Source organism: Nannospalax galili, unplaced genomic scaffold (genome assembly GCF_000622305.1).
Source record: "Nannospalax galili isolate Female #2095 unplaced genomic scaffold, S.galili_v1.0 scaffold290, whole genome shotgun sequence".
Taxonomy (NCBI): Eukaryota; Metazoa; Chordata; class Mammalia; order Rodentia; family Spalacidae; genus Nannospalax; species Nannospalax galili.
The window spans coordinates 4,031,559-4,058,354 of record NW_008331486.1 but is presented as its reverse complement, the minus strand read 5'-3'; the positions used below and the strand labels follow the sequence as shown (position 1 = coordinate 4,058,354).

Sequence of the window (26,796 nt, the reverse complement as noted above, 5' to 3'; positions counted from 1 at the left end):
TTGAGACACACGCCCAGGCACAAGAAGGCAGCATGCCGGACTGACCCCCACCTGTCTCTTGGTTGAGGCTCCCTGGATTGGCCAGAGGCCCAGCATGCCTCCCTGCCACCTCCTAGTTGGCCAGTAGAGGCCGCCACACCACCACTCTCCTAGCAGCAAGGGCTTTGGCAATCGGATCAGGTGTCCACACAAAGACTACGCTTGAGGAACTGTACCTGCTGTTTGTGGTTTAACGTTCCATGAGAAAACAGAGCAAATCATGAACTTGATATTATATGCGATGATGTCACCTATGTAAAAGTGCACGGGGGAAAAAGGCTTGAAGAAAATGTAACAAAAGGTTATGAGCATTTGCTCACTGGAAATGGGTTTTGTTTTTCCATTATTTTCTATATTCTGCCAATTTCCCACAAGCCTGCATTGCTCTCATGATTGAAAAACTCCCGCAGTGCTCAGGGACTGGGGTGTTGTCTACAGAGGTGGCAGCATGGACGTTCTCACTGCTGGAAAGTGCATGCTGGGAAACTGAACACATGCCCGGGATGGCGACAGAGAAAAGACCCTGTGTGCAAGGGGCTCCCTGAAGTGCAGGCCCAGCCTGGCACTCTGAGGGACAGTCCAGCCGAGAAGGAAAGTAAGACATTCCAGATGTGCAGGTATCCTGTGAGCAAAGGCACAGAGCACAGAATAGGAAGGGAACGGCAGGGTACCAGACCAGCTTGGGGCTGGGATACAGGAGGAGATGGGAAACCAGGGGGGCTGCATGGGGAGGTCATCATAGCTGATAGGGGAGCTAAGCCTTGAAGTTACAGGCTATAGGGGAGCAGCATCTTGGCTCACCCCCAAGGGAAGGCTGTCACTCCCCTGCTGTGGACTTTACACAGACCTGAGCCTCAAGGAACACAGAAGCATATTCAGCCTTTCTTAGATCTTCAGTGGGAAGTTCAAACTAGTAATAAGCAATTCATTTTTAAAAAATCAGATATACTGGAGAGGAAAACAAAACCCAGACCAACACACAAAAGATTTTAAAAATCAAACTCCCAATGACTTGAGAGGTTCACAGGGGTACATACACCATCTATAAATCAACACCCAGCCAGAGAGAAGAGCTGGGGAGAAACGGGGTGTCTCCACCCAGCAACATTAGCATACACAGAGTGATCTTCCCGAACATGGGCTGACTTAACTCAGCCAAATTAGAATACATTTTATATTGACTATTTTGACATTTGTTTTATTTGGCAAGTAAAACAAAACAGATCCAATTTCCTTGCAGCCATTGTAAACCATAAACTGTACACCAAGGTTATAAAATATATATAAGCCTTATAAACAGTTTGTCGAAATGAGGTACCCTCTGATTCCACTGACTCCCAGGGGCCAGGTGCTTCTGGGCTGCCTTTAGTGGAGGCAGGTGGGACCTGGCTCTCCTGTTACAGGCAGGCTTCAGGGTGAGTACTCTCTGTTTCTTCTCAGACAATGGGGGTTCCTTCCTCATCCTATAGGAATTAGCACCCGCCCAGAGGTGGTGCCTACTTCTGGGCCTTTCCAGACCACATGTAACTTCAGGGAGTGGCTCTAACTATTCAGGGCAATTGCATCCCAGGGCTCTGCAGCCTCTTCAGTGAGCCCAAACTTGAGCTGACTGAGCACAGGGGTTGGATCTAAGTTGACCCCAGCACAGGTGAATGACCTGAGATGATGCTGGCCCAGGCGGTGGTGACTCTGAGCAGTGCCACTAGGACAAATCCCTGACAATGTTGCCGGTCAGTGAGGAAGGAAAGAACAAGGGCGGCCCGCACGTGCCAGCCCTGCACTCTTGAGCAGAGACAGATTGGAGTGCTGTCACTCTAGGAAGTTCACTGGCTCTTCAGCTCTGTTCCAAAGAGAACCCAAAAGTTGCTTCTAAAGTGTCAAGCAGCTCAAGGTTGTTTAACTTTAAAAGACTGCCTCTGGTGAGGGAGCCTGACACTAGGACTGGATTGCCTTCACAGGCACCAAAGGACAGAGTCCTTGGCTCTGGCGTCACTATGCCTAGGTCTCTGGGTCTGTGCCCAGAGAGTGGATGTGCTCACATGGACAGACAGCCCACAGAGAGCAGAGGCAACTCCTGGAGGGTGGCAGATGGTGTACAGAGCCCAGGGAAGCCCTTAGGGACTGCTGTCCTGCTCTTGGGAGACACTCATCTCTCTTGCATGGGAAGCTCCTCAATGCACCCGCACATCACTTCAACCCCAGCGACACCATCCACCGTTCCTCCTTGCTCTATTCCATGTGAAGGAGGAAATCTCTGACTTAATTCCTCACTGCCGTCTGTCCCTTCCCATACACCATCTCCTTAGTGGTGGCCGCTTCTTAGTTCACAGGAGGCTTTTACTATATGCTTTTTGCCAACAGTACAGACACTTTTACCCCCACCATCACCTCTTAACTCAACTGCAGAGGGGCCACGCTGATTACTACAGCCTCTCTATGGAATCAATTATTATAGTGAACATAACCTTCTGAAAAACTTCCCACTTTCTAAGGACTGCTTCTAGTCTGGAGTTCACTGGGAAGAACCAGCATGAATGAAGTGACCACTGGATCCTCCTGGATTTCAGATGAGTTGCTGGTAGAGCAGAGGGAATTCCACCTTCTGGAGGCCCGGGACAGGCCACCTGGCTGCCACATCATACATGCCTGTATGTCTGTGAGCTCTTGTGAAAGGCAAGTCAATTCTGAGCCACGTATCCTGTTTTAGAAGGATATGTACATTACGGAAGCTAGGCTGGCCTTTACATACATGAACTTCAGAGTTTTAACTGCGTCTTTCTTCTAAAGGCCCAACTCAGACTTCCAAAAGTGTTCGGTTACATTTTATACCATTTCAGTAGATACACCAGAGGATACTAGTGTTTTCTAAACTGTTGCATGGTGAGGCAGGGCCCAAGGTCCTGTGAGTGCATATGTGACAAAGCCTCACCTGGGAAGGTTGGGGGCTGGGGTGGAAGCTGCTGACGACTGCGAGGGTGTGGTGGGTTGAGATGAGTCGTGATTTCTTGGCACTCTGCCCATGCGGTACCAGATGCCCATGCTGTTCAGTTCCCTTTAGGAGAAAAGAAAAACCTTCAAGACTCTGCTGTGCTTGGAGCACTGACCCAAGCCTCAATGCAAACATGTCATCTATGAGTCATAGCCTCAAACCCCAGGGAGTCCATTCCTGCAAATGTAAGACAGGGCCCATGACCTCCCTTCATGCCCTGGGTGTCCCAGCTAGAGCCCAGCATGAGGACAGCTGTGCCAACAGGCAGGTCTTTGTGACATGGCTGTCCCTCACCACCCAAGCGTGCCTGCTGGCTCAGACTGCATTTCCTTGCTTCTTGGTGTGTTTGCTTTTTGTTTTACCATCTCACTGGTCTCAGTCAGGTGAGGCAGCTGAAGAAGAGTGGGGCATACACATGCCTGGGTTCTACCCATGAAAAGGACTTCCCCAAGTTCACCTGACATTCTGAAATGTTAGGATGCAGTTCCTCACGGCTGCAAGTCACCTGCATGTGGCCTCACTCCAAGATCAGTTGGGAAGATGTCCTCAGACCACAAAACCGGAGGCTCATGGCCCACAAGCCAGCATGACTGGGAGTGATACACAGTGCACTGCTGTCACTTGGTGTGACGGCCACTGTGGTAGGTCCCACACTTCTCAGCTGTGGGGTTCACAATGAAACCAGCTTTATTTCTGGCACATCCAAACCCTCTCTCCACCCCAAAACTGTGTCTTTGGGACCAGAAGCTAAGGAATGAAGGAACTGTATTCTATGGGTTCTGGATGTGCTCAGGAACTGCTCTCAACGTCAGCATGCCTTATCAGAGCAGTGCGACCAGCCACTGCCTGATCTCAGCCCACCTCCACCCGGCCTCTGGTGTGCTCTTTCCAGTACAAACTTCCTGCCTCCCACTGGGCAAGCCTTGTGACATGTGGAATGGAGGTCATTTTTAAGAATAAGTGGCTTTGGTTTTGAATACTGACTCCAATTCCCTCACTTCAAAATAACACAAGGTCTTCTGCTAGAAGAGGATTTTTTGGCCCAAGATGAAAGACAAACTATACTTTAGAAATTTTTTGAAAAATGCTATCAAAGAAGAAAGATTCTGGTTTTGCATATCAACACAAATATTGATTTAAAAAAATCTATTCCTCGGAATTGTTTAAATGAGTTACGATTGTATCTTTTTAGAACAGTATTCTTTGTAATTCAAGATGTACATAGCAGCTGCAAACAGACTTTCAAAGTAGTAAAGGGCTGGCTTCCACATGTGCATAGATGGCTGCTTGGAGGTAAAGGGTGGCTTTCCTCCTAACTGCGACCTGCTGTTGTAACCATGCTTGCGCCATTAGTGTAAACCAGGCTGCAGAACAGGACTTTGGAATGTAGGAAGGGAATGATCAGTCTTTCTTCTACCAGTTCATTTTTTGGTGCAGGTGATGGAACCTAGAGCTTGGTACACAGTACTGCTCTACCCCTGTGCTACACACGTCCAGTCCAAGTGCTTCTGAGAACCACACATCTTCATTCAGAGCAATGCTGAAGAATCTAAAGGAACCACAGTGTACCAAGATAAGTTAGTGTCGATTTCTAGGGCACCTGCTTCCCCACACACTTCCTAGAGTGACAGCACTTCCCCACCCACAGGCAGCCATGCTGTACTCACATAGTGCCTGCCTGGGGCTCGAGGAAAGGCCCTGGTGTGGAAAGAAGCGTCAACCCTGGGCTTAAATGAGCAAGAGCAGAACAGAATCTAAACCAGACCCAGGAGGACACACCCCTGGGGACCCTCAGTGACAAATGTGAACCTGCAGGGCTGGCTGAGAAAAGGGGCCTAAGGCCATGGGAGCAAAAACCATGTATCTGTAGGCCGACTCAGCTTCAAGGCCCGAGTTCCAACTGCTTCAGTGTAGTGAGCACCTACTGTCTTTTGGACACCTGGCACTACCGCCCCTTCGCTGTTCCTCCTTGGACTCCAATAGAGCTGACCTTACGTCTAGCTCAGGCTGGCCATCAGGGAATGAATGACCTTTCCCAGATAACAGTGAGCAGTTCTGGGTGCACCTGACAATAGTCACATGAACCAAGGACACTGAATTCTAGAACTTGGATGGGAAGGCAGTCTTATTCTCTCCCTTTCTGGATTCACATCTGAAGACAGCTAGTGAAGGCACAGAGGCACTGTGCTTCACTTACTGGGGGCAACTGATTGTCCCAGAGGACTGAGAGCCGAGGGCTGGAGAGGGACAGGAAATGAGGTGCTGTGCTTTGAACTCCTACTTCTACCTGCCCAAAGCCCCAAATGCTTCATTTTGCTTGAGTCCATTTGAGTGGTTTTTGCCATCATTTAGGGTCCCAAGGGCAGAAGCAAAATGCTGAGATGTCCTTGCACTCAGGGCTGATAGAGCAGTTTCAGGGCCAGGCCCACCTCAGCTCTGAAGCTGTAGGTGAACAGGACTTGGATGGGCCCAGCCTCCAGCAAGCTCTGCTTATCAGAAACCAGGCACCATGAAGTGGCGTAATAGCTCATAGCTTTATGATTCAGTACCTCCAATGTGCTTGGAATAAAACCCAGGCAACCACGATGCCTTGGGGGCCCTTGTGATTGCTTTCCTCTTGGCCCAACACTGTTCCTGGTGTGCCCACGCAGGCATGTGGGTGGCCTCTGCTCTTAGGATGTGCCACGCTCTTTCCCACCTCCACCCTCACTTTCACCCGGTTCTGCCTTCACCCAGTTCTCTTGGACTTGTCCCCTCCTGACCTCCTAACTGTGAACTCTTGTGAAAGGCAAGTCAATTCTGAGCCATGTATCCTGTTGTTTTAGAAGGATATGTACATTACAGAAGCTAGGCTGGCCTTTACATACATGAACTTCAGAGTTTTAACTGCGTCTTTCTTTGAAAGGTCCACAGTGCCTTCCCTTCGCTGCCTAAAACAACCTGTCTCAGCTTCCTACTCATCCCTTTCCCTTTAGAACAGTGCTCTCTGAGGGCAGTGCCTTTGTCTGTCTCCCCCACACAGCATCTGTCTGGTGACACAAACAAGCCCACCATAAAATGTCCTGGGTTGATTGGCACTGTGAGAAGCTGAGGTCCATAGCAGTGTCTGGGTGGGACGCAGGGTGTCTACACAGAGAACAGGGAGCAGAAGGAACCACAGTGAGAGCTGAGGTGCAGTGAGGCCCAGGGCCTGGCAGGAGGACAGTGACGGGCACTAAGGCCAAGAGGTTGATGGGAGCCTGTGGCTGAGCCAGGTAAAGCATGCTGAATTCTCAGACTTCATCCCAGGAGTGGACTGAGAACTTGGGGGAGCAGGCAGCAGGTGGAAGTGCACTGTTGAGACTTACCCAATAAATGTGTACTGGGGAGGTGCCTGCTTGGTCCGGCCCATGATCCGAATATCACAAATGGCAGCTTCAGTTGAATCCCGAGGGATAAATTTAATGCACAGCCTCTTCTTTCTAAAGGCCACCTCCTCTGAAGGAAGGACAATGGAAAAGATATGAGTCTTTCAGAGATGCATCACCTCTGCTCTCAAAACCCTGTTTCCTGGCATGTGCCCTTCCAGACAGCAGAAAGGATGACCAGTGGGTCATCCTTGTTAACTGACAGAGGGGCTGAGCTCTACCCTGTATCTCCCTGAGGACCTAAAAGACAGGCTGTCACAACAGAGTGTAACAGTCACCCTTCTCTGTGTCCAGGGCTTGACCCCAGAAACCCCAGGGCTCCTGGGACCATTGCCATTACCAGTCTGTGGACACCCACCCACGAACACTGGGTATAAGCACGCCCCACTGCACAAGCTCTTTTTTATTACAGACATCTTCAAACCTAAGTGGAGGGAAGAACAGGATGGAACACTTGCTCCTGAACAGCTCTCCCCACACTTTTAAATTTGCTGGATATTCTGAACAAACCCCCAATGATATGTCTTATCACCCAACCCCACCTCACGAGGCAGGACTGCCACGCCACCACCATTCCTACTGAGGACCAGGAAAGCCCTGACCCTTATCTCATGGTCTATGTTCACGTACTCATCATCATCGCACATCACTGCACTGCTGGTTTGTCTGCGTCCAAATCAGAGGCCGCCTGCTCTGTGGGGGTCCTCAGCTCTTTCCATCCCTTTTACTCTGTAATGACTGTCTCCTGCTCCCTGTTCCTTCACAGCACAGACAGGCCAGAAGAACCAGGTGTTCTCTGGTTTCCAGTAACAAGCTAGAAGCTACAGGCTGGTTTTGAGTCAGGTTATGCCTTTCTGGAAGGCATACGTCTGTTGAATCACAGGACCACTTGCTCTGAGTTCCATGGTGTGGGCCCAGGACCTGGCTCAACATGTGCTGCTCTGGGTGTGGGTTTCCAGGATGACTGCTGCCAAGAGCTCTATCTTGCTAAAAGTTTCAAAACAGCGATTCCCTAGTTCCACCACTACTTCTGCACTGAGGAGCTCAAATTCTATCTAAACACAAGTTTCTTCACCAACTATCTGGCCTCCCTGAGGTAGGTTTAGTACAGGAAAGGAGGCCTGGTGTGTGGCTTCTCTCTCACTTGTCAAATCTTCACTTGTTGGGCTAGTCCCTAGGAGCCGCCAGTGGTGTCCAGCAAGATGGCAGTGTGGTTTTGAACAGCTTTCAACAGTCTGAGTCAGTCAGTTGGATCTATATTTTGTTTTGTTTCTGAGACAGAGTCTCATTATGTAGTCCAGGGTGGCTTCAAACTTGTAATCCTCCTGCCTCAGCCTCCTGAGTGCTGGTATTACAGATGTGTGCTACCTACCATACCTGGCTCCATCAGCTGGTTTTGGGCTGAATCCCAGCTCTGCCGTTTTCTGGCACTGGGACCTCAGAAGAGTCACTTAAACCCTCTGAGCCTCAGCTTTGCTATCTGTAAAAGGAAGCTACCAGGTGATAACCCACTCTAGAAGAATGGGGTGCACATAATGGGATAACTTGATTTTTCAGGCAGTAAGTGCTCAATAAGAACAGCCAGGAGGGATCTTACCGTCAAAATGACAAACCTAGTGCATACTTAATAGCTGGGCTTGGGATCGACTTTCAAGACCTTCTGGCTTTGTGGCAGGAAATGTGAACATTTATGGCACTGCCAGGTTGAGGGTAGGCAGGGGAAGGACCGTCTTGCTCATGGGTTCTACGGGGCAGGTAGAATCAGGAGTATTGGTGAGTCATGGTTAAGTTTTTGGGAAAGGGGTGTCTTCTTAAAGAGCCAGCCCCAAACTCTGGAATTCTGTGGGTTCTTTCCCAGGGGTGAAAGCAGAGGGTTGGAGCTGCACAAGCTGAAGGACTGTCCTAAATCCACACCCAAAATACTGCCATCAAGGAGGCAGGGAGGGCACCCTGGAGGAGGAATGCCCTGGCAACGTGCACCTTCACACACCATCAGCGGCAGAGGTCAACCTCTGAAGGAGGTGAGGACAGGTAAACCACGTGCAAGCCACGGTGCAGGGGCTCTGCTTGCCTTGCCATTGCTGGCTCCACGCTTCCATCGCAGCCAGCTCAGGGCTGGAGCCACTCATTACACATGCTTAAGCAGGCCTCATTTTAAGCAAACATATTACACACAGTCAATAGAAATGTGTTCAGTCATGCTAATGAACACAGGGAGAGTACACAGCACTTTACTAAAACAAACAGTCTTCCAGTTTTTAAGTACTGTACGGACTGTATTTTAAATTAATTACAGGAATTGCATCTTTTGGGCTGATTTTATGAAATCAAGGCTTCAAGTACTCTCAGGACACATGAGGCTGACCATGAGGCTTTCTCATGGGTGAAGCCTTTAAGAAATGGTCCCATGACCGGACGTGCAGACACACACAGGAAACAGTATTCCCAACCAGAGCCACTGGGTTCTCAGCAATCAGGGCACAGGACCACACGGGATTCCACCTCGGCCTCCTTATTGAACTAAATTAACAAATGAGAAAATGCAGAATGGAAGATACCTGGTGGCTCTGCAACATCAACTTCACATCAAAAATAAACACCAAGACAAAGTTACAAACTCTGAAATGCAGGGAGGAGACAGAATAGGAAATGAATTCGAGTCTAGCATGCCGTTTCCATTTATAAGTAGACAATTCATGTGAGGATAGGAAAATGAACAAACACTTGTGAAAGTGGGCTTGCTGATAAGCAGTGAACTAAAAAGTAAAATAAGAACTTGAAGCTTAGGCTGGTGGTCTGTGGAAATCAAAGGTAAGCCCTCACAGCCAGGGGAACCCGTGACATGCATCAGTTTGGTGATAACGCATCTGAGAAGGGCCCTGGGGGCAGCGACCTTACATTCACTGGAGGCCACAGTCAGGAGGCTGTATGGGTGGAGCCTGAGGCAATGTGGAGATGAACCAACCCACAGCTCATCATCAAGGATCAAAAGAAACAGCAAAGACATGAAGAAAACTTGAAAGGGACCAGAGTGCACCAAGCAGTATTAAGAGACAGGAAGTACTCTCTCACCTGGCAAGAGAGGAAACTGAGGCTAGAAGTCTAAGGAGACTGGCCAGGGTCCCTCAACCGCAAGCGGCAGAGCCAGACTGAAAACTAGGCCAGATGGACTTGAGTGCAGGGCTGTTGAGCCACACCGCCAGGAGGACACTGTTCCCAAGAGAGGAGTATGCAGGCCAGCTCGGCTTCCCGCCCTGCTCTTGCTTTTGCTCACTTCCTTCCCTTGGTGAGTGTGGGCTGCACCAGGAGGGCTGCAGAGCAGCACAGTATGCACCAGCCTCCACCCTCCAATAGGTGACAGAGTGAGGTGACAGTGCCAGTCCTGGCCAGCAGGCTTATTGCCCCACTGGACCGAGAGAGAAGGGCCAATCTCTTGTTGGTCTTGCTACCCGAAGCCTGCAGTGCTGGGTCTCAACTGTCTGCAGAGAGAAGGGCACGCTGGCTCAATGTGGAGACTTAGACCAAAGCCTACTTCATTGTGGGTGGGGGTTCACCCTTGAGGATGCTGGGTAAGAACTTGCCACGTGGAGGGAGGGGCACTGCAGCAGGGGAAACACAAGCCAGATGTCTAGAGCTGGAAGAGAAAGAACCAGAAGACACAGTGAAGGCTGGGTCTACACAAAGTCCACTGCTTAGAGATGAAAGGCAAGTTCAGTGAGGCAGGGCAGGGACACAGTAGAAAGGCTGATATCCAGTAGCTGCAAGTGCTTGAAAACACAAATAAACCATCCAAAATCTATACATATTCAAGCTGACAGAGTCAACAGCATTCCTATCAAATCCCAGCAGGCTGCCATGCAGAAACTGACAGGGTGACAGGGTGATCCCAAACTTCTATGGACAATTTAGACTTGGAATAGCCAGCAGACACTTAAAGAAGAACAAAGTTGGAGGGGTTAAACTTTCCAACTTCAAAACTCACTACAAAGCTATAGTCATGGGGACTGGGTGGCATTCACATAAGGAATACATAGAGAGCTGGACGGAAGAGGATCTGGAGTCCAGAAAGCAAAGCTCAGACTTAGCTGGGTGTGATGGTACATACCTTCCAGGGAGGCAGAGGCAGGTGGATCTCTGAGATTAAGGCCAGCCTGATCTACATAGTGAATTCCAGGCCAACTGCAGCTACAGGGAGACTCTGTCTCAAAAAAAAGACAAAAAAAGAAAAAAAAAAAACCTAAAGAACAACAACAAAAAAATCCCCCAAACCTCAGGCTTATGGCCAATTGCTATTCAACAAGGATGCTGTGGCAGTTTAATGGAGAAAACGGTTATTTCAGCAAACAGGTCTGGGACAACTACGGCATATACCAGAGAACAATGTGGTAGCTCACGAAAATGATGGGATGCATCAAAGACACAGATGCTAGAGCTAAAACTGTAAAACGCTTAGAAGAAAACACAGTCATAAAGCCTGGCAGTGCTAGATGAGGCAAGCAGAGGCTTCTCTGGTGTGATGCCAAAGCATCCCAGCACGGGACAGAACAGTGAGTGGGACTCTAGCTTGGAACTTTGTGGTTCAAAGGACACCACTGAGAAAGTGTAAAGCAACCTTCAGAATTCCCGAAAATTCTTGCCAGTTATAACTCTGATAAAGAGATACCAGAAGTACATTAAGGCATATTAAAATATTCCTAGACCAATAACAAGAAGACAATGCAATCACAAAATGAGCAGAGGATCAGACAGGCATCTGTCCAGGGAAGAGATCCACTGGCCACCTGGGAAACACAAGCTCAAACCACAGTGAGACATCACAGCATACCCACAAGATGGCCAGACCCCAAGGACAGACAACTGCAGTGACGATGTGGAAAGATCAGAACTCTCACATACTTGGAGGAACATGAAATGGGCAGTTCCCTCAGAAAGTGGGTAGGCGGCTTCTGGAAAACTGAATCAGAGCTCACCTGTGACCTGCCATTCCCAACCTCAGTATGTCCACTCAAAACTTACTCATAAAGGTCAAAGGGTGGAAATAAGACTGGGTATGACGGGGCACACCTTTAATCTCAGCACCCAGGAGGCAGAGGCAGGTTGGTCTCTGTATGTCTGAGACCAGTCTGGTCTACATAACAAGTTCCAGGCCAGCCTGGAACAAACAAACAGAAAAGTGGAAACAACCCAACTATCAGCTGAGTGAAAAAACACACGGCAATAGATTATTTGGTAATAAAAAGCAGTGAAGTACTGACAGGCCAACCTTGAGAAAGCTGGTCTAAGTCACAGAAACAGACCCGAAAGCTGATGATGTGACTAAATTTTTTATTTTAATTAACGTGTGTGTGTGTGTGTGGTTATAGGCATGTGTGTCTATAAGTCTTTGCTTGTACAGACACATGAGGAGGCCAAGTTGATGCAAGGTGTCTTCCTCAATCACTCTCCATTTTATTTTGTGTTTACATGGTATATACATGTGTACACCTGTGCCTGTGCACGTAGAGGCCAGAGTTGGTATTGGGTGTCACTCTCTATTGCTCTTCACCTTATTTTTAAAATTTATTTTTATTTTATGTGTATGAGTGTATTGTCTACATGTATGTACGTGCACCTGTGTTGTGCAATGCCCACAGAGGTCAGAAGAGGGTGGCAGATTCTCTAGAACTGGAGTTACAGATTAGCTGCCATGTGGGTGCTAGGAACCGAATATGGGTCTTTTGCAAGCACAGCAGTGCTCTTGACCACTGAGCCATCTCTCCAGTTCACCTTATTTTTTGAGACAGGGTCGTTCACTGTACCTGAGCTCACCGATTAGCTAGACTGGCTGGCTAGTGAGCCTCAGGGGTCCTCCTATCTCTGTCTTCTGGTGCTGGGACTACAAGTATATGCAGCCACACCTGACTTTTTACATGGGGGTGAGGGATCCAGATTCAGGTCCTCAGGTCTCCACTGGGCCACTTCTCCAGCCTGGTATGATAGTATTTGTAGGAATTATCCAGAACAGGCAGGTCTACACAGAAGGCAGATCAGCGGTTGCCTCTAGCTGGCAGAGGGCAGGAAGGCAAGGGTCAGGAAGCAATGTCTCCATGACACTGGTGTCTGCTACCGCAGATGACATTTCTTTTGCGATGACGAAGTGATTGTGACAGGAGAAACAGAAGTCTGAGTATTTTAAAAAAGCACTGGATTGTACACTTTAAATGGGTGAATTACATGGTGTTTGAATTATATCTTAATACATCTACTATAAAAACCCTGCTATATGAAGACATAAAATCTATCTGTATGAGGCGCTTTGTACATGTGCTCTTCTGGTGTGCTGTGGTTAGCGACACTGACTCTGTGTGCACATGCATGAGGGTATGTGTTCTAACAGCTTGTCTGCCTCCAATGTAAATGTGATTGATCTTGGCTTAAGCTGTTTAATCCCTAAGTAGTCACTGTGCCTTGCTTTTCTCACACGCAAAATGTCCAAAAGCAACTTTAGGGGAGAAAGAAAGGCTTAGAATTCCAGGTTACAGCCCATCATAGAGGAGAAGTCAAGACAAGATTTCAAGCATCTAGTCACTTGACACCCACAGTCAAGAGTGGAGAGAAACCAATGGATCTTTGCTTGCTTGTTCCCCATTTGCACTCAGCCAGCCCCTCTACTCTCCTATAGCCCAGGGCCTCCTGCCCAGAGAAGGGTGCTGCCCACAGCAGGCTGGGTCAGTCAGCAATCTAGACAAGCCCCGCCCCCCAGACCTGCCCATAGGCTAATCTGATCTGGGCACTCCCTCCATTGAGTCTACGGTGTGTGATTCTAGGTTGTGTTAAACTGACAGACATAACCAGCACAAGCAGCTGTGGTACTGTTAGCTAACACAGCGAACAGCTGAAAGCTGCCGTGCAGAAAGTGGCAAGAACACCAAACGACATGGGGCACGAGGGGTCTCCTTGCTTCAATTAGAACACATTCCAGTGGGGGCTGTGTAGATATGGGAACTCTGCTCTATGTGAAATGCAAACAAGAAAGTGGTAAGCAAACAGCGGTTCTGAACTATGTGGACTACAGGAAAATAAAGTATGAATCATACAGGGGCTGGAGAGGTGGCTCAGCAGTTAGGAGCATTGGCTGTTCTTGCAGAAGACTGGGATTTGAATCCCAGCACCCATGTATCAACCATCTGTAACTTTTGTTTCAGGGGATCTGATGCCCTCTTCTGTCCTCTGTGGGTGCTGCACGACACCGGGACACTTACACAAATGCAGGCATAATGCTCATACACATAAAATAAGTTTCAGAAAGTTTAAAAAATAAGTTTAAAAAGAATAATATAAGGAAGAGCGAAATGGAGAATTTCCTAAAGGAACCCTATGTCACAGATAAAGGGCACTCTGCATGTCCTTATTCACCACTCCACTGTGGTAGGCATCCCGAAGTGAGCCAACAAACAATTAAAATTACACACACTAACTTACACCAAAATGAGAAAGCTCAAACACACAGAGATTTCCTGACACTATCTCACAGTATAGCTGCCACCATGAGCACTACAGGACCAGAACCCCAGCACTACAGGACCAGAGCCCCAGTACTACAGGTCCAGAGTCCCAGCACTACAGGTCCAGAGCCCCAGCACTACAGGACCAGAACCCCAGCACTACAGGACCAGAGTCTCCAGCACTACAGGACCAGAGCCCCCGGCACTACAGTTCCAGAGCCCGAGTACTACAGGTCCAGAGTCCCAGCACTATAGGACCAGAGTTCCCAGCACTACAGAACCAGAGCCCCCGGCACTACAGTTCCAGAGCCCGAGCACTACAGGTCCAGAGTCCCAGCACTACAGGACCAGAACCCCAGCACTACAGGTCCAGAGTCCCCGGCACTACAGTTCCAGAGCCCGAGCACTACAGGTCCAGAGTCCCAGCACTACAGGACCAGAACCCCAGCACTACAGGACCAGAGTTCCAGCACTACAGGACCAGAACCCCAGCACTACAGGTCCAGAGCCCCAGCACTACAGGACCAGAGTCCCCGGCACTACAGGACCAGAGCCCCTGGCACTACAGGTCCAGAGCCCCAGCACTATAAGACCAGAGTCCCTAGCACTATAGGACCAGAGTCTCCAGCACTACAGGACCAGAGTCCCTAGCACTACAGGTCCAGAGCCCCCGGCACTACAGGTCCGGAGCACCTTGTGCTCCATTCACAGTTCCCTGCCACTCAGCACTGCTCAGAGTTTGTGGTCTAATTCAAATCTTGTTTGTATTTGATTGATTTACTATTTTGTTTTTTTGTTTTGCTTTGTTTTTTGAGACAGGAATGCAGCCTAGACTGGCTTCAGACTTGCTATGTTGCAGAGGATGACCTTGAACTCTGGTCCCTCTTGGTTTCTCCTCCCAAGTACTAGGATTACAGGTGTGCACCACCACACCTGGCTCCAAGTCAGCTCCTGAATGCTCTAACTCCCAGTTTTTCTGGTCCGTGTTTCTCATTTGCTCTATGATCCAAACACAGGAGCATGGTTGTTCTTGCAGCCCCTGAGCATCTTTTGATCCCTACTGTTTCTCCCTTTCACTTCAGGGTCCTGTGCCAAGCTTGGGCTTCAGCAACCAGAGGACAGACCAAAGACCCATCATCACTGGACTCAAGGTTCTGTTGTTGAGCGAGCTAATTCAGTAAGGGACCCATACACTGCAGACCCACTGTACACACAGAGAACCCAGCTGGCTATCACAAGCAGTAGGCTTTCTGAGGCCTCACAATGTTTCCAAAGAAACAAATGCATACAAAAGGTATCTAAAAGTCCACCTAGAGGAAGAAGACTCAAGGTGATGAGCACACTAAGGGCTGACTCACGTGTGTCCACTGTCTCCTGGATCGGGATGAAGCCCACAGGCAGCGTGTCCTTAATGTCGATAAGCTTCATGTCCACCAACACATTCCCCAAATGACTCTTGGGAAGAAAAGACACACAGACTATTAACTGGAATGTACCTCGGTCTGCTTGCCATTTTCCCTTCAGGATGCATATTTAACACTGTGACTGGTACAGGTTTATGACAGTGGGTTAATTAGAGCAGGTGACACCTAATGTTCCCTAGCGGTTACAAAGGGACTTGGGTGGCCCCAGGAAGGAGTTTCATCTGCAGAACCTCAAAGCCACTCATTCAAATGTGGCCTTTGTGAGCCGGATGAGCCACGAGGGAGATGCTGTAGACAGAACCCAGCAGAGGGCAGCTGTGTGCCTGTCCCTAGACCCTGGCTGCCACTTAGCCCTGAGTGTTCTCTCTCAGGGCCAGTAGGTTTTTGAAAGAGCAGGTCTGAGCATGGTGAAGAGCTGCATCTAAACTGAAGAGGAGCTGATCACAGCCCAAGTGGTCGCTGGTCTGCAGACGCTTTTCAGTTGAGAGGTGCATTTTACAAAATCCCAAGAATCATAAATTGACGTAGAGTGGGAGTCCCGCTGCCTCAGTGTTCCCTGTCTTCTGAAATGACACACTCAAGGGCCTCTTAGTGGTCGTAGACGGGGTCCACCATGCAGTTTCCATAACTGGCATAAACACATCTTTGGAAGATGATGACCATTTTATAATTGCAAGAGAGAATTCTTTGAAAACGCGCCGGCACTTGCAGCTCGTATTTTATGCTGGAAACAGCCCTGCAGAAATCTGCCCTATGTCTTAAATACAGGGGGGCTGTGATAGAGACTGCATTAACATCTTCAGAGTTATCTGCAGCCTCGTCAGAGCCAGTTAAGGCAAGAGCAACGGGATCCCAGCCCAAGTCTCTCCTGTTAGGATTCTGGCAATACACTCAGTGTGCCCACTTACCACTGTATCCCTGAAGCCCAGCCTGAACGAATGCTCACTTACTCTGCAGCCCTAGACAGACATGTAATGGGCCAGTCCACGCTCTGGCCATGCAGGATCCACTCAGGCCAGAGTTCCTGTCTCACTTAGAGACCCAGCTCCACCGTTGAACCTGAGGAACCAGGACCCACTCACCTCCGCCCGCACAGTGCACAGGTGTGAAAGCCATGCAGGAATATGTGCCCTCTTTTTTTTTTTTTTTAACTTCCTCTTAATTTTTAATTGGATATTTGTGAGGTTATTTGTTTAGTATCTGTCACTCTAAACTATGGAACTAAAACAATCTCTGCTCCTACTGCACATGCAAGCCTGGCATAGCTCTTGCCCCACGGCAGGTGCTCAATAATTATTTGCTGAATAAATGGATACTTTGAGGCACATTTTATAACAGGGAAGGGCACTCAGCAGCAGAAGTCAAATCAGACCTGCTTGGAGTGCAAATCTAAAACCATGCCACAAAAATTCTGAAAGTGTGTTTATTATTGGTGTTTAATAGTGATTACGAACCAAACTGCATGAGTAAAATACATTCTTCATGTTGAAATATGAAGGTCAGCGTGGCAGGTGTGAACCGTGGCCAGGGCTTCTGTGGCCAGCCACCAAGCATCCACCCTTTGTCTTGGCATTCCTGCATCTGCCAACAATCTCATGTTATCAACAGCTTGGGTGATGGGGTCTCAGGAAGACAATACACAGCGCAGTGCAGCACAAGGAGAACAGGCCCTCCCTGATGTAGAATAAATCTCTGACTGGGAATACAGGTTGAACCAATCAAGGACCTGACTGGCAAACACCAGCTTCGGAGACGCCAGATCTAATCTATCATCTTTTTTTTCAATGGCACTTGCTTTTCCATGCCATCACTGCCTTCTGCATTGAGGAATTAATAACTGGGCATGTTTTGCTGCCCTGTAGATGGATGGGCATTCATCAATATCCTGCTCCAATGTCTTCTGTTTGACAAGTTGGGCTCTGCAGGAGTCAACTGCAAACCACTTAGCGACCTCACCCTCCACACGCCATCGTAAAATCAGAGCACTGGTGATGTGGTCATTAAAACAAGCATCAGAAAACCCTTTCGTGCATACAAAATGGGAGGCTGCCCAGTTGAAGCTTCCACAGCCTGAGTGTGGCCCTCCTCCACAGGGCTGCCACCGCTCAGAGGTTTAACACCGTGGGTCTGTGACACCATTAATTTTGCTGGTTCCTCTCCCCTCCCCCTCTTTCATTTCCTCCTCATAAATATGAAGAACGTATTCCCAATCCTTGTTGAGCAAATGATTCATGCCAAAAGCCCGATATGCACTGACTCAGGGTATTTATATTGTCTCCAGTAGCCAGTATTTGCTAGTATACTGTAATTATTTTTGACAACCTTGCATTTAAGGTAGCCACAGATAACCAACTTAATATTCAAATGTTCATAAATCCTTCTGTTTAATATCCTCCCTACCTAATCTATGTACATTATTATTACAGGTAATGCAGAAAGTACGGGGCATGAAAAGTGCAATTAATCTCACTCCTTCCCCAGGAAACGATGTCACTCCAAAGCCAGGTTTCTATATTAATGGCATCATTGGGGGAAAGGAATTTAGGTCCCAAAGGAAGCTCCCCAAACTCCTACGCTGGGATTCTCAAGTCACCTAATTAAGCCTTAGCTTGTTTGAGAGACCCTACACCCTTCTGTAAGTTGTAAAGTAGTGTTCTGCCAAGCCTTGGTTTCCGACGACAGGCCAGGATAGACTGGCTGTCTCTGGTTAGTATGTGCCTGACTCCTGCTTCATTCCACGACTGGCAAGTGAGCCCTGGCATTCCCAAATTTGATCCCAAACCAAATTCCATCCCTGTATTTGATCATTTGGATCCCATAAAGGGCCCATTATTCTCTTTCTTGGTTCTAAGGATAAACCGAGGTATGCCAAGCACGTTCTCAGACACCAAGCTACATCCCAGTTGTGGACCAACTCGTCATCTTTCTATAAAAAAAAGGCACACCGCTTTGCGCACAGCCTGAGAGCAGAGCCGGGCTTCTCTACTTACTCTCCTCACCACTCCCAGTTCCCAGCTGTTGATGGTCAGTAGCATGTTTTCTGGCAGTACTGGGGACCAAGCACAGGGCCTCATGCATGCTAGGTGAGAGCTCTACCTCTGAGCTCATGCCCAAGCAATGTGTTTTCTATAACACTTTAGGAAATGCACCCTCACTAATGAGACTAGTGACTTTTCTGCACTGATGGACTTGCCCCTGCCCCTACTCCAGGTAAAGAACTCTTCCAGCCTGGAGAACCAATGCCTCATGGACTCAAGAGAAAATGTAACAAGTCCTAAATAGAAATGATTCCCAGGGACTGGCTGTCCTGTGAGGCCACTGATGTAAAACCTCTACAGCCAAGTGTATTAGTCACTTTTCTGTTGCTGTGATAGAAACACCATGACCAAGGGGACAAAATGTCCAAATATTTGGAGCCTATGGGGGGTCATCCTCATTCGAACCACCACACCAAGAGAGACGGGGCTGGTAGAGACCTAGAAACCATGGGGCCAGAGGGTTGAACAGGTGCTTAGCCAAGTCCTCAGGATATCCCCGAGAGCCCAGCAGCAGCAGCCTGCTGACATCACTCAGGAGGCAGTGACAAGTGGACAGAAATGACAGAAGCAAAAAGCAGAAATAGCTTCCAAAAGGGACAAAGGGGCTAGAGAGGGGCACATGGGGGTGAAGGTGGGAAGGATGGGGTGATGGGAGCCTAACATCTGGTAAGGCAATGGTGCCTCAGACCTGCTCTGTGGAGTCTCCTCAGGCTACAGTGAGCCCGAGGGACCTGTGCAGATGCACTGCAAGCCCCTGTACAGGTGCTTGCTCAGCCTCAGCCCCGATCCTAGAACTAAAAGTATATTCAAAGGCCAGCAGTAAAATGATCCCCCCACTCTGTCATAAACTCTATACTTTACAACCAGCAAATATATTGCTATTGTGATTAGGGAAAAAATGAACATGATGACTTCTCCCCTCAGCATGAACAAATTAGGAATAATATTCCTAACAAAGAATTACCAACAAACAACAGGCGATGGGAGGGAGCGAAAGCCTGCAAGCACATTGCAGTCCATTTGCAGAAATCACTGAAGGGACATGCTTGGACCTGGTGCTGTGATCCTGGAAGGCTGTGACAGAGAGTCATGATGGGCAGGAAGCTGTGACGGGCAGGACTGTGATGACAGGGGGACTGTGATGGACAGGACTCTGTGATGGACAGGACTCTGTGATGGACAGGAGGACTGTGATGGACAGGAGGACTGTGATAGGCAGGAGGACTGTGATGGACAGGAGGACTGTGATGGACAGGAGGACTGTGATGGGCAGGACACTATGATGGACAGGAGGACTGTGACAGGCAGGAGGACTGTGACGGACAGGAGGACTGTGATGGGCAGGAGGACTGTGATGGAAAGGACACTGTGATGCACAGGACACTGTGATGGGCAGGAGGACTGTGATGGACAGGAGGACTGTGATGACAGGAGGACTGCGATGGACAGGAGGACTGCGATAGGCAGGAGGACAGTGATGAACAGGAGGACAGTGATGACAGGAGGACTGTGATGACAGGAGGACTGTGATGGACACGACACTGTGATGGACAGGAGGACTGCGATGGACAGGAGGACTGTAATGGACAGGACACTGTGATGACAGGAGGACTGTGATGGACAGGAGGACTGTGGTGACAAGAGGACTGCGATGGACAGGAGGATTGTGATGACAGGAGGACTGTGATGACAGGAGGACTGCGATGGACAGGAGGACTGTGATGGACAGGAGGACTGTGATGGACAGGAGGACTGTGGTGATAGGAGGACTGTGATGGACAGGAGGACTGCGATGGACAGGAGGACTGTGATGGACAGGAGGACTGTGATGGACAGGAAGTTCTGATGGGCAGGAAGCTATGCAGGCCTCATACATGGTAAACACTTGCTAATTATTTTCCCTTTTAAAAAAATGCCTTAGTAGGGGGCTGGAGAGAATGATCAGTGGTTAACAGCCCTGACTGCTCTTGCAGAGGACCTTGTTCAATTCCCAGCACCCACATGGCAGTTAACAACGGTCCTAGCTCCCATTCCAGGGGATCTGATGCCCTCTTCTGATCTCTATGGGCATTAAACCACACAGGTACACTTACACACTACAGGCAACACATTCAAACACATTAAAGAAAAATAATAAAATAGAAAAAAATGCCTATTAGAACAGACAGTAGGTATCTTTGAAGTTTCCCAATTCATGGGCTCAAGTATCAAAAAATGAAAAAACTAAAGAAAGAAAAACAGCAGAAGAAAAATGCACACATGTGGACAACTATCTGTAAAAATGATGAAAGGTCCACTTTCACACAGACTCTTTGGAAATAAGGTCACATCATGTCTGGGTACAGGGTTGGAGTGGGGTGTCATGGGTCCTCCACTGAGCAAAGCTGCCTCTTCCTAGCTGTCATTCCATCCTGGTGCCCTGGAAGACTCTCCATCTATACCACCTAGTGATGTGTTGCCTGCAGAAATAGCAGGCAAATGAAGGATGTGAGAGAAATTCCCTAGTTTCCTTTGGAGAACACGTTTTAATGGAATTCACAGTACATTTGGGTATGTGGTTAATAACACTGTTAATAAATGAAACACTGCCTGGCTGTTGATTCTAGCCTGACCACTAAAACCATGGATAAATTAATACAGCAATGGAAATAAACCACATACACAAGAAGAGGAATTCCAACCAGGAATGTAAATTACTCAAGCTCACTCAGCAAATGAAACCACCACCAGACTCACATTTTCTTTGGAAAATGATCTTGTGAAACACAGGTATCTGGTAACCTTGGACTTGAATAAGCCGTCTTTCCAGAGGTCAGCATCCACGCCATCTGCCGTTTGTGCAACCTGTACCCGAGAGATGGAGAAAAGGGTCACAGGTAAGACGAGATGGACCTGGAGGTATGTGAGAACCACTTCCATACCTGTTCCAATTAACACTGGCCCCAGCTCTCCTGGCATCTCATTAGCGCACTGCACTCGGCTCAGGGAAGAGAATTTCCAAAAGGGAAAAAAGAGACTGTGAAAAATACAATTTCTAAAAATACTGTCCCAGGGGAAGCCATTGATTAAAGGCACCTTGACAGAAATGGTTCTAATGAGGAGAGAACAGCTTCTGTTGTAATGGACTGAGAAGGGACTGGGCAGTCAGCACAGTAGACTGTTTTTCACACTTACTCAGGGGCATGGGAGAAGGTCCAATGGGGTTGGAATATACCAGAAAAGGGACCCCCACTGTGGTGGGGATACTGTGACCTCCTGTCCACAGGAGCCAGCAGGAGCTTCAGTCAGGGGGTTCAAAGGGGACCTGGATCAGAAAATTAGCTCTTCTTGGTAAAAACTCCCAAAGTGGAATTCAAGGTCAGAAATTCCATTGTGATAAAATTAGCCTCTCCTCAACTCTCCAGGATGTGATCTAGGGTGCAGTAGGCCTTGATCTGCCTCCCTGGGCTGAATGGATATTAGCATGGCATCCAGGGGTGCATACTGGGTGCATAAGACATTTACAAGAGACTGGAGGGAGGAGTGGGAATGCAGGAGGAGCCTGTGACTTCCTTTCTCTCTAGGCTGCCTCAGCACTTCATGGCCAGGGCTTGGCCTGTGTGACATCTCACTCAGCTGTGCAACATCACAACAAAGAGAAATCAGAGCACTAGGAGGGAGCAACAGGCACCACCGCAAAGGGGGCATCAGGAGACCCAGGGAGCAGCAGCACATTTAATGCACATCTGGAGGGGGCTCAAAGCAGCTGTCTGTCTGACTGAGCCGTGGCTGTCCTGAGGTGTGAACAGGGAAGCTGTCCTTGACCTGACAAGCTCTTAGATATCCTGATGGGCAGCTCAGAGTGGCTCTGCTCTTCACACAAAGCTGTAGGTACTGCATGGCAACCAACAGCCTCTCTGACCACACAGGCAGGGATTCCCCAGGACATTCCCTGAACCCACCTGAGACACTGTCTTAGTGGCTGCCTCGCAAAAGCAGAAAGACCAGCCAGCAAAAGAAAAAATGCTTACAAACATCAGGTAGCAAATATGAGGGAAAAGCAAGGCCCCTTTGCTGAGGTTGCAATTCTAATCTGTACGCTGCAGCGGGGAGACTGCAGGTAATGCAGAGAGGCTGGGCAGTGTCAGGCAGCAGCTGGCCGCCTCTCACTGTCCCACTGCACTAGGCAGGCATTTACCAACCCAATCACACAAAGCTATGGATTAACTTGAATTCCTCCCCCAAGTCAGAGGAGTCTACGGGCACAGGGAGGCCCACAGTCCCTCCCAGGGAACAGGTGACATGGAATTCAGAGGCAGTCCTGAACTTGAAACCTAATGGCTTCAACCAGCCCTGTGTCCTGTGCAAAGTAGACATGTTACATTCTCCAGAGGTCCCAGGAGTTGCTAGAGGCACAGAGCCTGCCTGGATGGTCACCTGTGAAGATGGTCGGATGCTTCTAAATTAAATGTGAGAATGCCCAGGCTGGGAACCAGGTAGTTAACACGTCACATCAGCGTTCACAAAACCCTAAATTGTCCTACAGGGCTCAACTCTGACCTCTGGACCTGAGATTTCTTCACCATGTTGGGGACTCAATCCAGCCCTTCATCACAGGTGTACTATGTGACTATTGTGGACCCTCCCCCGCCATCCACCAGGACCAGTAGAGATTATTCTGTACCAAGCACACCAAGTTCAATGGAAACCCACAAAAGGAATAAGTGAGCAAGGCAACCATTCGACAGTCAAGTGTGAGAGTCCACGCCCCCTTCAGGCTTCCCTATATAACAACAGTCCTAGAACTGAATCCACCATCTAAGTAGGAGGCTCGCCTACCCTCTACTTCCCAGTTCACCACCCTACTAGGCACTGCTGTCCAACACTGAGGCCACTGTTCTGGGCATCGTGTCTGCCCCTGCCTTGTCCAAAACAATGCTGCTGCTGACTGCAGTGTCCCCAGAGCTTCAGGAGGCGTACTTGTCCTCAGACTCCAGTCCAGAGTCAGTAGGTGCTTCCCATCAGTGGTACCCAGCATCTGCAGCATCACAGGATAGAATCACTGAACTCTGTGATACTGTCTTATGGGGAAGAATACAAAAGGATGAAATATCTAAGATAGGCAAATCAAGAAATAAACAGTATCTTCAAATCTCCAAGGAATGTGGAGATACAGTAGCAGAGAGGGGAAACCCTCAGAAGGGAAGGGCAGCTGCTTCTGGGAAGTGGGGACATGGGGGCCGGCACCTATCTTTTCGCAAGCTTTCATAAATTGCTTTTGTTTTGTGTTTTTCCTTTAAGACAGGGCCATACTCTGTAACCCAGGCTGGTCTCAAACTTTCCCTCCCTCCCTCCCTCTCTTCCTTTGTTTTTGAGACAAAGTCTTCCTATGTAATGTAATCCTGGTTGGCCTGGAGCGAACTCTGTAAACCAGGCTGACCTCAAAGACCCTCCTGCCTTTGCCTTTCGAGTGCTGGGATTAAAGGAGAGCTCCACCACACTAGGCAAGGCCTCAGTCTCTTGCCTCTGCCTCCAGAATGCCGGGATTACAGGTGTGAGCCACCACACTGGAAGCTTGGACACTGTAACTGTGTATGCAAACATCAGTTTATCAAAGTATAGGCAAATTTTAATTTGAAAGTGGCAGAGATCTTGGGAAATGGAGACAGTTATGGAATAGGTTCCTTTAAGACAGTCTGCCAGCACTACGATCATCTGGGCTTTCTCAGAATTACAACATGACCTCAAGCCTTGCCGGCTGGTGACTATGTCCAGGGTGGCATGTGCCGCTGATCTCAGCCTTCTCCACTGCTGGCATCCACCAGGGGTTAACTTCCAGGTGCCCCAGGTTGGAGCCTCTGAGCCCAAGGGAGTCCTGGAGAGTACAGGTAGCTCTGCTGGACAGCAAGCCCAGCCTTCCATTTCCAGCTTGAGTTCAGGGGTCACATTCTGGCAGTCACAGAAGTCACGGAAATAACTGTCAGAAAGCCTGGCTCAGCCCTGAGCAGTGGGACCAGCTACCCGCAGCTGGCGTAGATACAGCTTGCTGTAAGGACTCAGAGCAGAAGCACTTTCCCTGGCTAGGGATTGGGCACCGGGCTGCAGTCTGCTGGTGCTGGCCTGAGCAAGCCACCTGAAACTTGTCACTGACTGCCCAACGACATGGGTGCCGTTCCCATAGTTTGGAGATGAGAAAAGGAGACAGTACACTTAGGCATTCAGGACACTTAGTTTCCCAGCAAAACCAAGACACAAGTGTCTGTGCCTTGGCAAATGCCCTTCAGGACTGTTGTGAGCAACACACAGGCTTATCCAGAATACCAGAGCAGGACTCACTAAGACAGGAAGAGCCACGTTAAAACCCCCCAGCTATCACCCTGGTAAAAGGAAGCTGGAAAGCCATGGCACCAAGGCAGCGCTGAGGGTTACAGATAAGGTGACACTTGAGGCACACCGGAAACACTGGGTTTTGCTTTGATAACAGAAATGTGAAACAGCATGCTGAGGTCAATGTCCCCTCCAAAACACAGGCTCGAGTGTTTCTGTTCTGTGAGTATGAAGAGGTGGGTTAGGGGGTGCCTAGGCCATGTGGGCTCTGCCCTCAGGTGAACTTGTGCTCCTCTGTGGGAGTGGGTTGTTGCTGCAGTGGGATAAGTTTGCCCCACTCCTCTCCTGTGCTCCCTTACAATGTGACGCCTTCTACTCTTCACCTGATAAGATCCCCTCCATCTTGGGCTCCCTGGTCTCAAGAACCCAGAGCTAAATAAACTTCTGTTTATAATCTATCTGGTCTGTGGTACTCTGTAAAACAGCTGAAACAGACTAAGATATGATAACACTAATTTTTTTTCAGCCTGTCTTTATTGGATACTAGCTATTCCATTGGAAATAGTTAACTTGTATTTAACATTTATGCAGTTACCAGTTCAAAGTACAGGGTTATGTATCTAAAATGCTACAACCTGCCTAGAAAATTTCCAAGCAGAATCACACACACCAGTATTTTAAGTTTACATATACATTAATTAAAATTGAATAAATTTTCAATTCAGTTGCTTTGTCACGTAGGCACATTTCAAATACTTGATAAGTACATCTGGCTAGAAGCTGCTGGATCAGACAGCCCAGCCTCATGCTATTTCTGTTATTGTGATTTTAAAAAATTATTTATTTAATAACCACATAATTAGAAGATGCAATTCATTACAATAGCATTGACATATTTAATAGCAATTTCCAGAGCTAAGATGCATCTCTTTCAAAATTGGCTATGTTTACAGTTGAATTAATAGTTATACAATATTGTACTCAGTATAAACCCCATAAGACATAAAATTAAATGAGGCTTTTAACCTTTAAAAAAGATCTCTATTTCATTATTAAAATATACAGTTTCATACAGAAAAATTCATTTTTAATGTAATTAGCACTAAGATGTTTGCACATAGATTTCTAATCTCTATATATCTGATTGTTACTAGTCACAGTCAGTTACTTTCTGAGCTCCTTGGCATCTGAGCATAGATATAAAGTCATCAGGTAGATTTCAATGGTAATGTTTTTTTTCCACATCTACTAATTATTAAGGAGCAAATTTTTACGCTTTGAAGAATTAATTTTTTTAACTTTTAAAAAAATTTAATAACCACATGATTAGAAGAAGCATTTCATTACAGCTTTAACATATACAGTAACACACTCCAGAGCAAGGATACATCTCTTTCAAAAGTGGCTGTAAATTTTTAGGTTCACAGTTGAATACAGTTATACAATATTGAACTCAGTATAAACCCTGTAAGACATAAAATTGAATGAGTACCCTTTAGAGAAGATCTCCATTTCATTTTAAAATATGCTGTTGCCTACATTTTTTTTAATATTATTTTTATTTTTTAGAAGAAGCATATCATTACAGCTTTTATCAAACTCAATAAGCTCTTTCAAAAGTGGCTATAAAATTTTTAGGTTCACTGTTGAATTAATACAGTTATATAATATTGAACTCAGTATAAGCCCTGTAAGACATAAAATTGAATGAGCTTTTTAACCTTTAAAAAAGATCTCCATTTCATTTTAAAATATACTGTTTCTTACAGAAAGACTCATTGTTTTTGCTACTAACACTGAGATGTTAGCACATGCGTCTCTAATCTGTATGTATCTGGTTATTACTAGTCATAATCGGTTGTACTTGGATCCTTGGTGCCTATGTCTGTCTATGAAGTCATCGGGTAGATTTCAATGGTAATGTTTATCACCCCTACTAATTAGCATGATGTCAATTTCCATGTTTCCTCCTCAAATATAATACAGTTAATAAAATTTGTTGATTTTTTTGTGTGTATACCACACAGAATATCCCAAACCATCTTATTCGACTATACACCCACTTCCCAGATGGCACCCTCCCATAGCCTCCCTCCCCCCACTAGAGCC

At 47.8% G+C, this 26,796-nt stretch overlaps 1 protein-coding gene across 1 annotated transcript in view; it reads right to left on the bottom strand.

The window, feature by feature from the left end:
- The window catches only part of Mvb12b (multivesicular body subunit 12B), a 172,874-nt gene that overhangs the window by 97,839 nt on the left and 48,239 nt on the right, over nt 1-26,796 (bottom strand). The window contains exons 3-6 of the mRNA XM_029559674.1: nt 21,118-21,225; nt 15,278-15,374; nt 6,376-6,505; nt 2,969-3,091 (exon numbers count right to left, since the gene is read on the bottom strand). Of these exons, the coding sequence (XP_029415534.1) occupies nt 2,969-3,091; nt 6,376-6,505; nt 15,278-15,374; nt 21,118-21,225 (458 nt within the window). The remainder of the gene's footprint in view (nt 1-2,968; nt 3,092-6,375; nt 6,506-15,277; nt 15,375-21,117; nt 21,226-26,796) is intronic.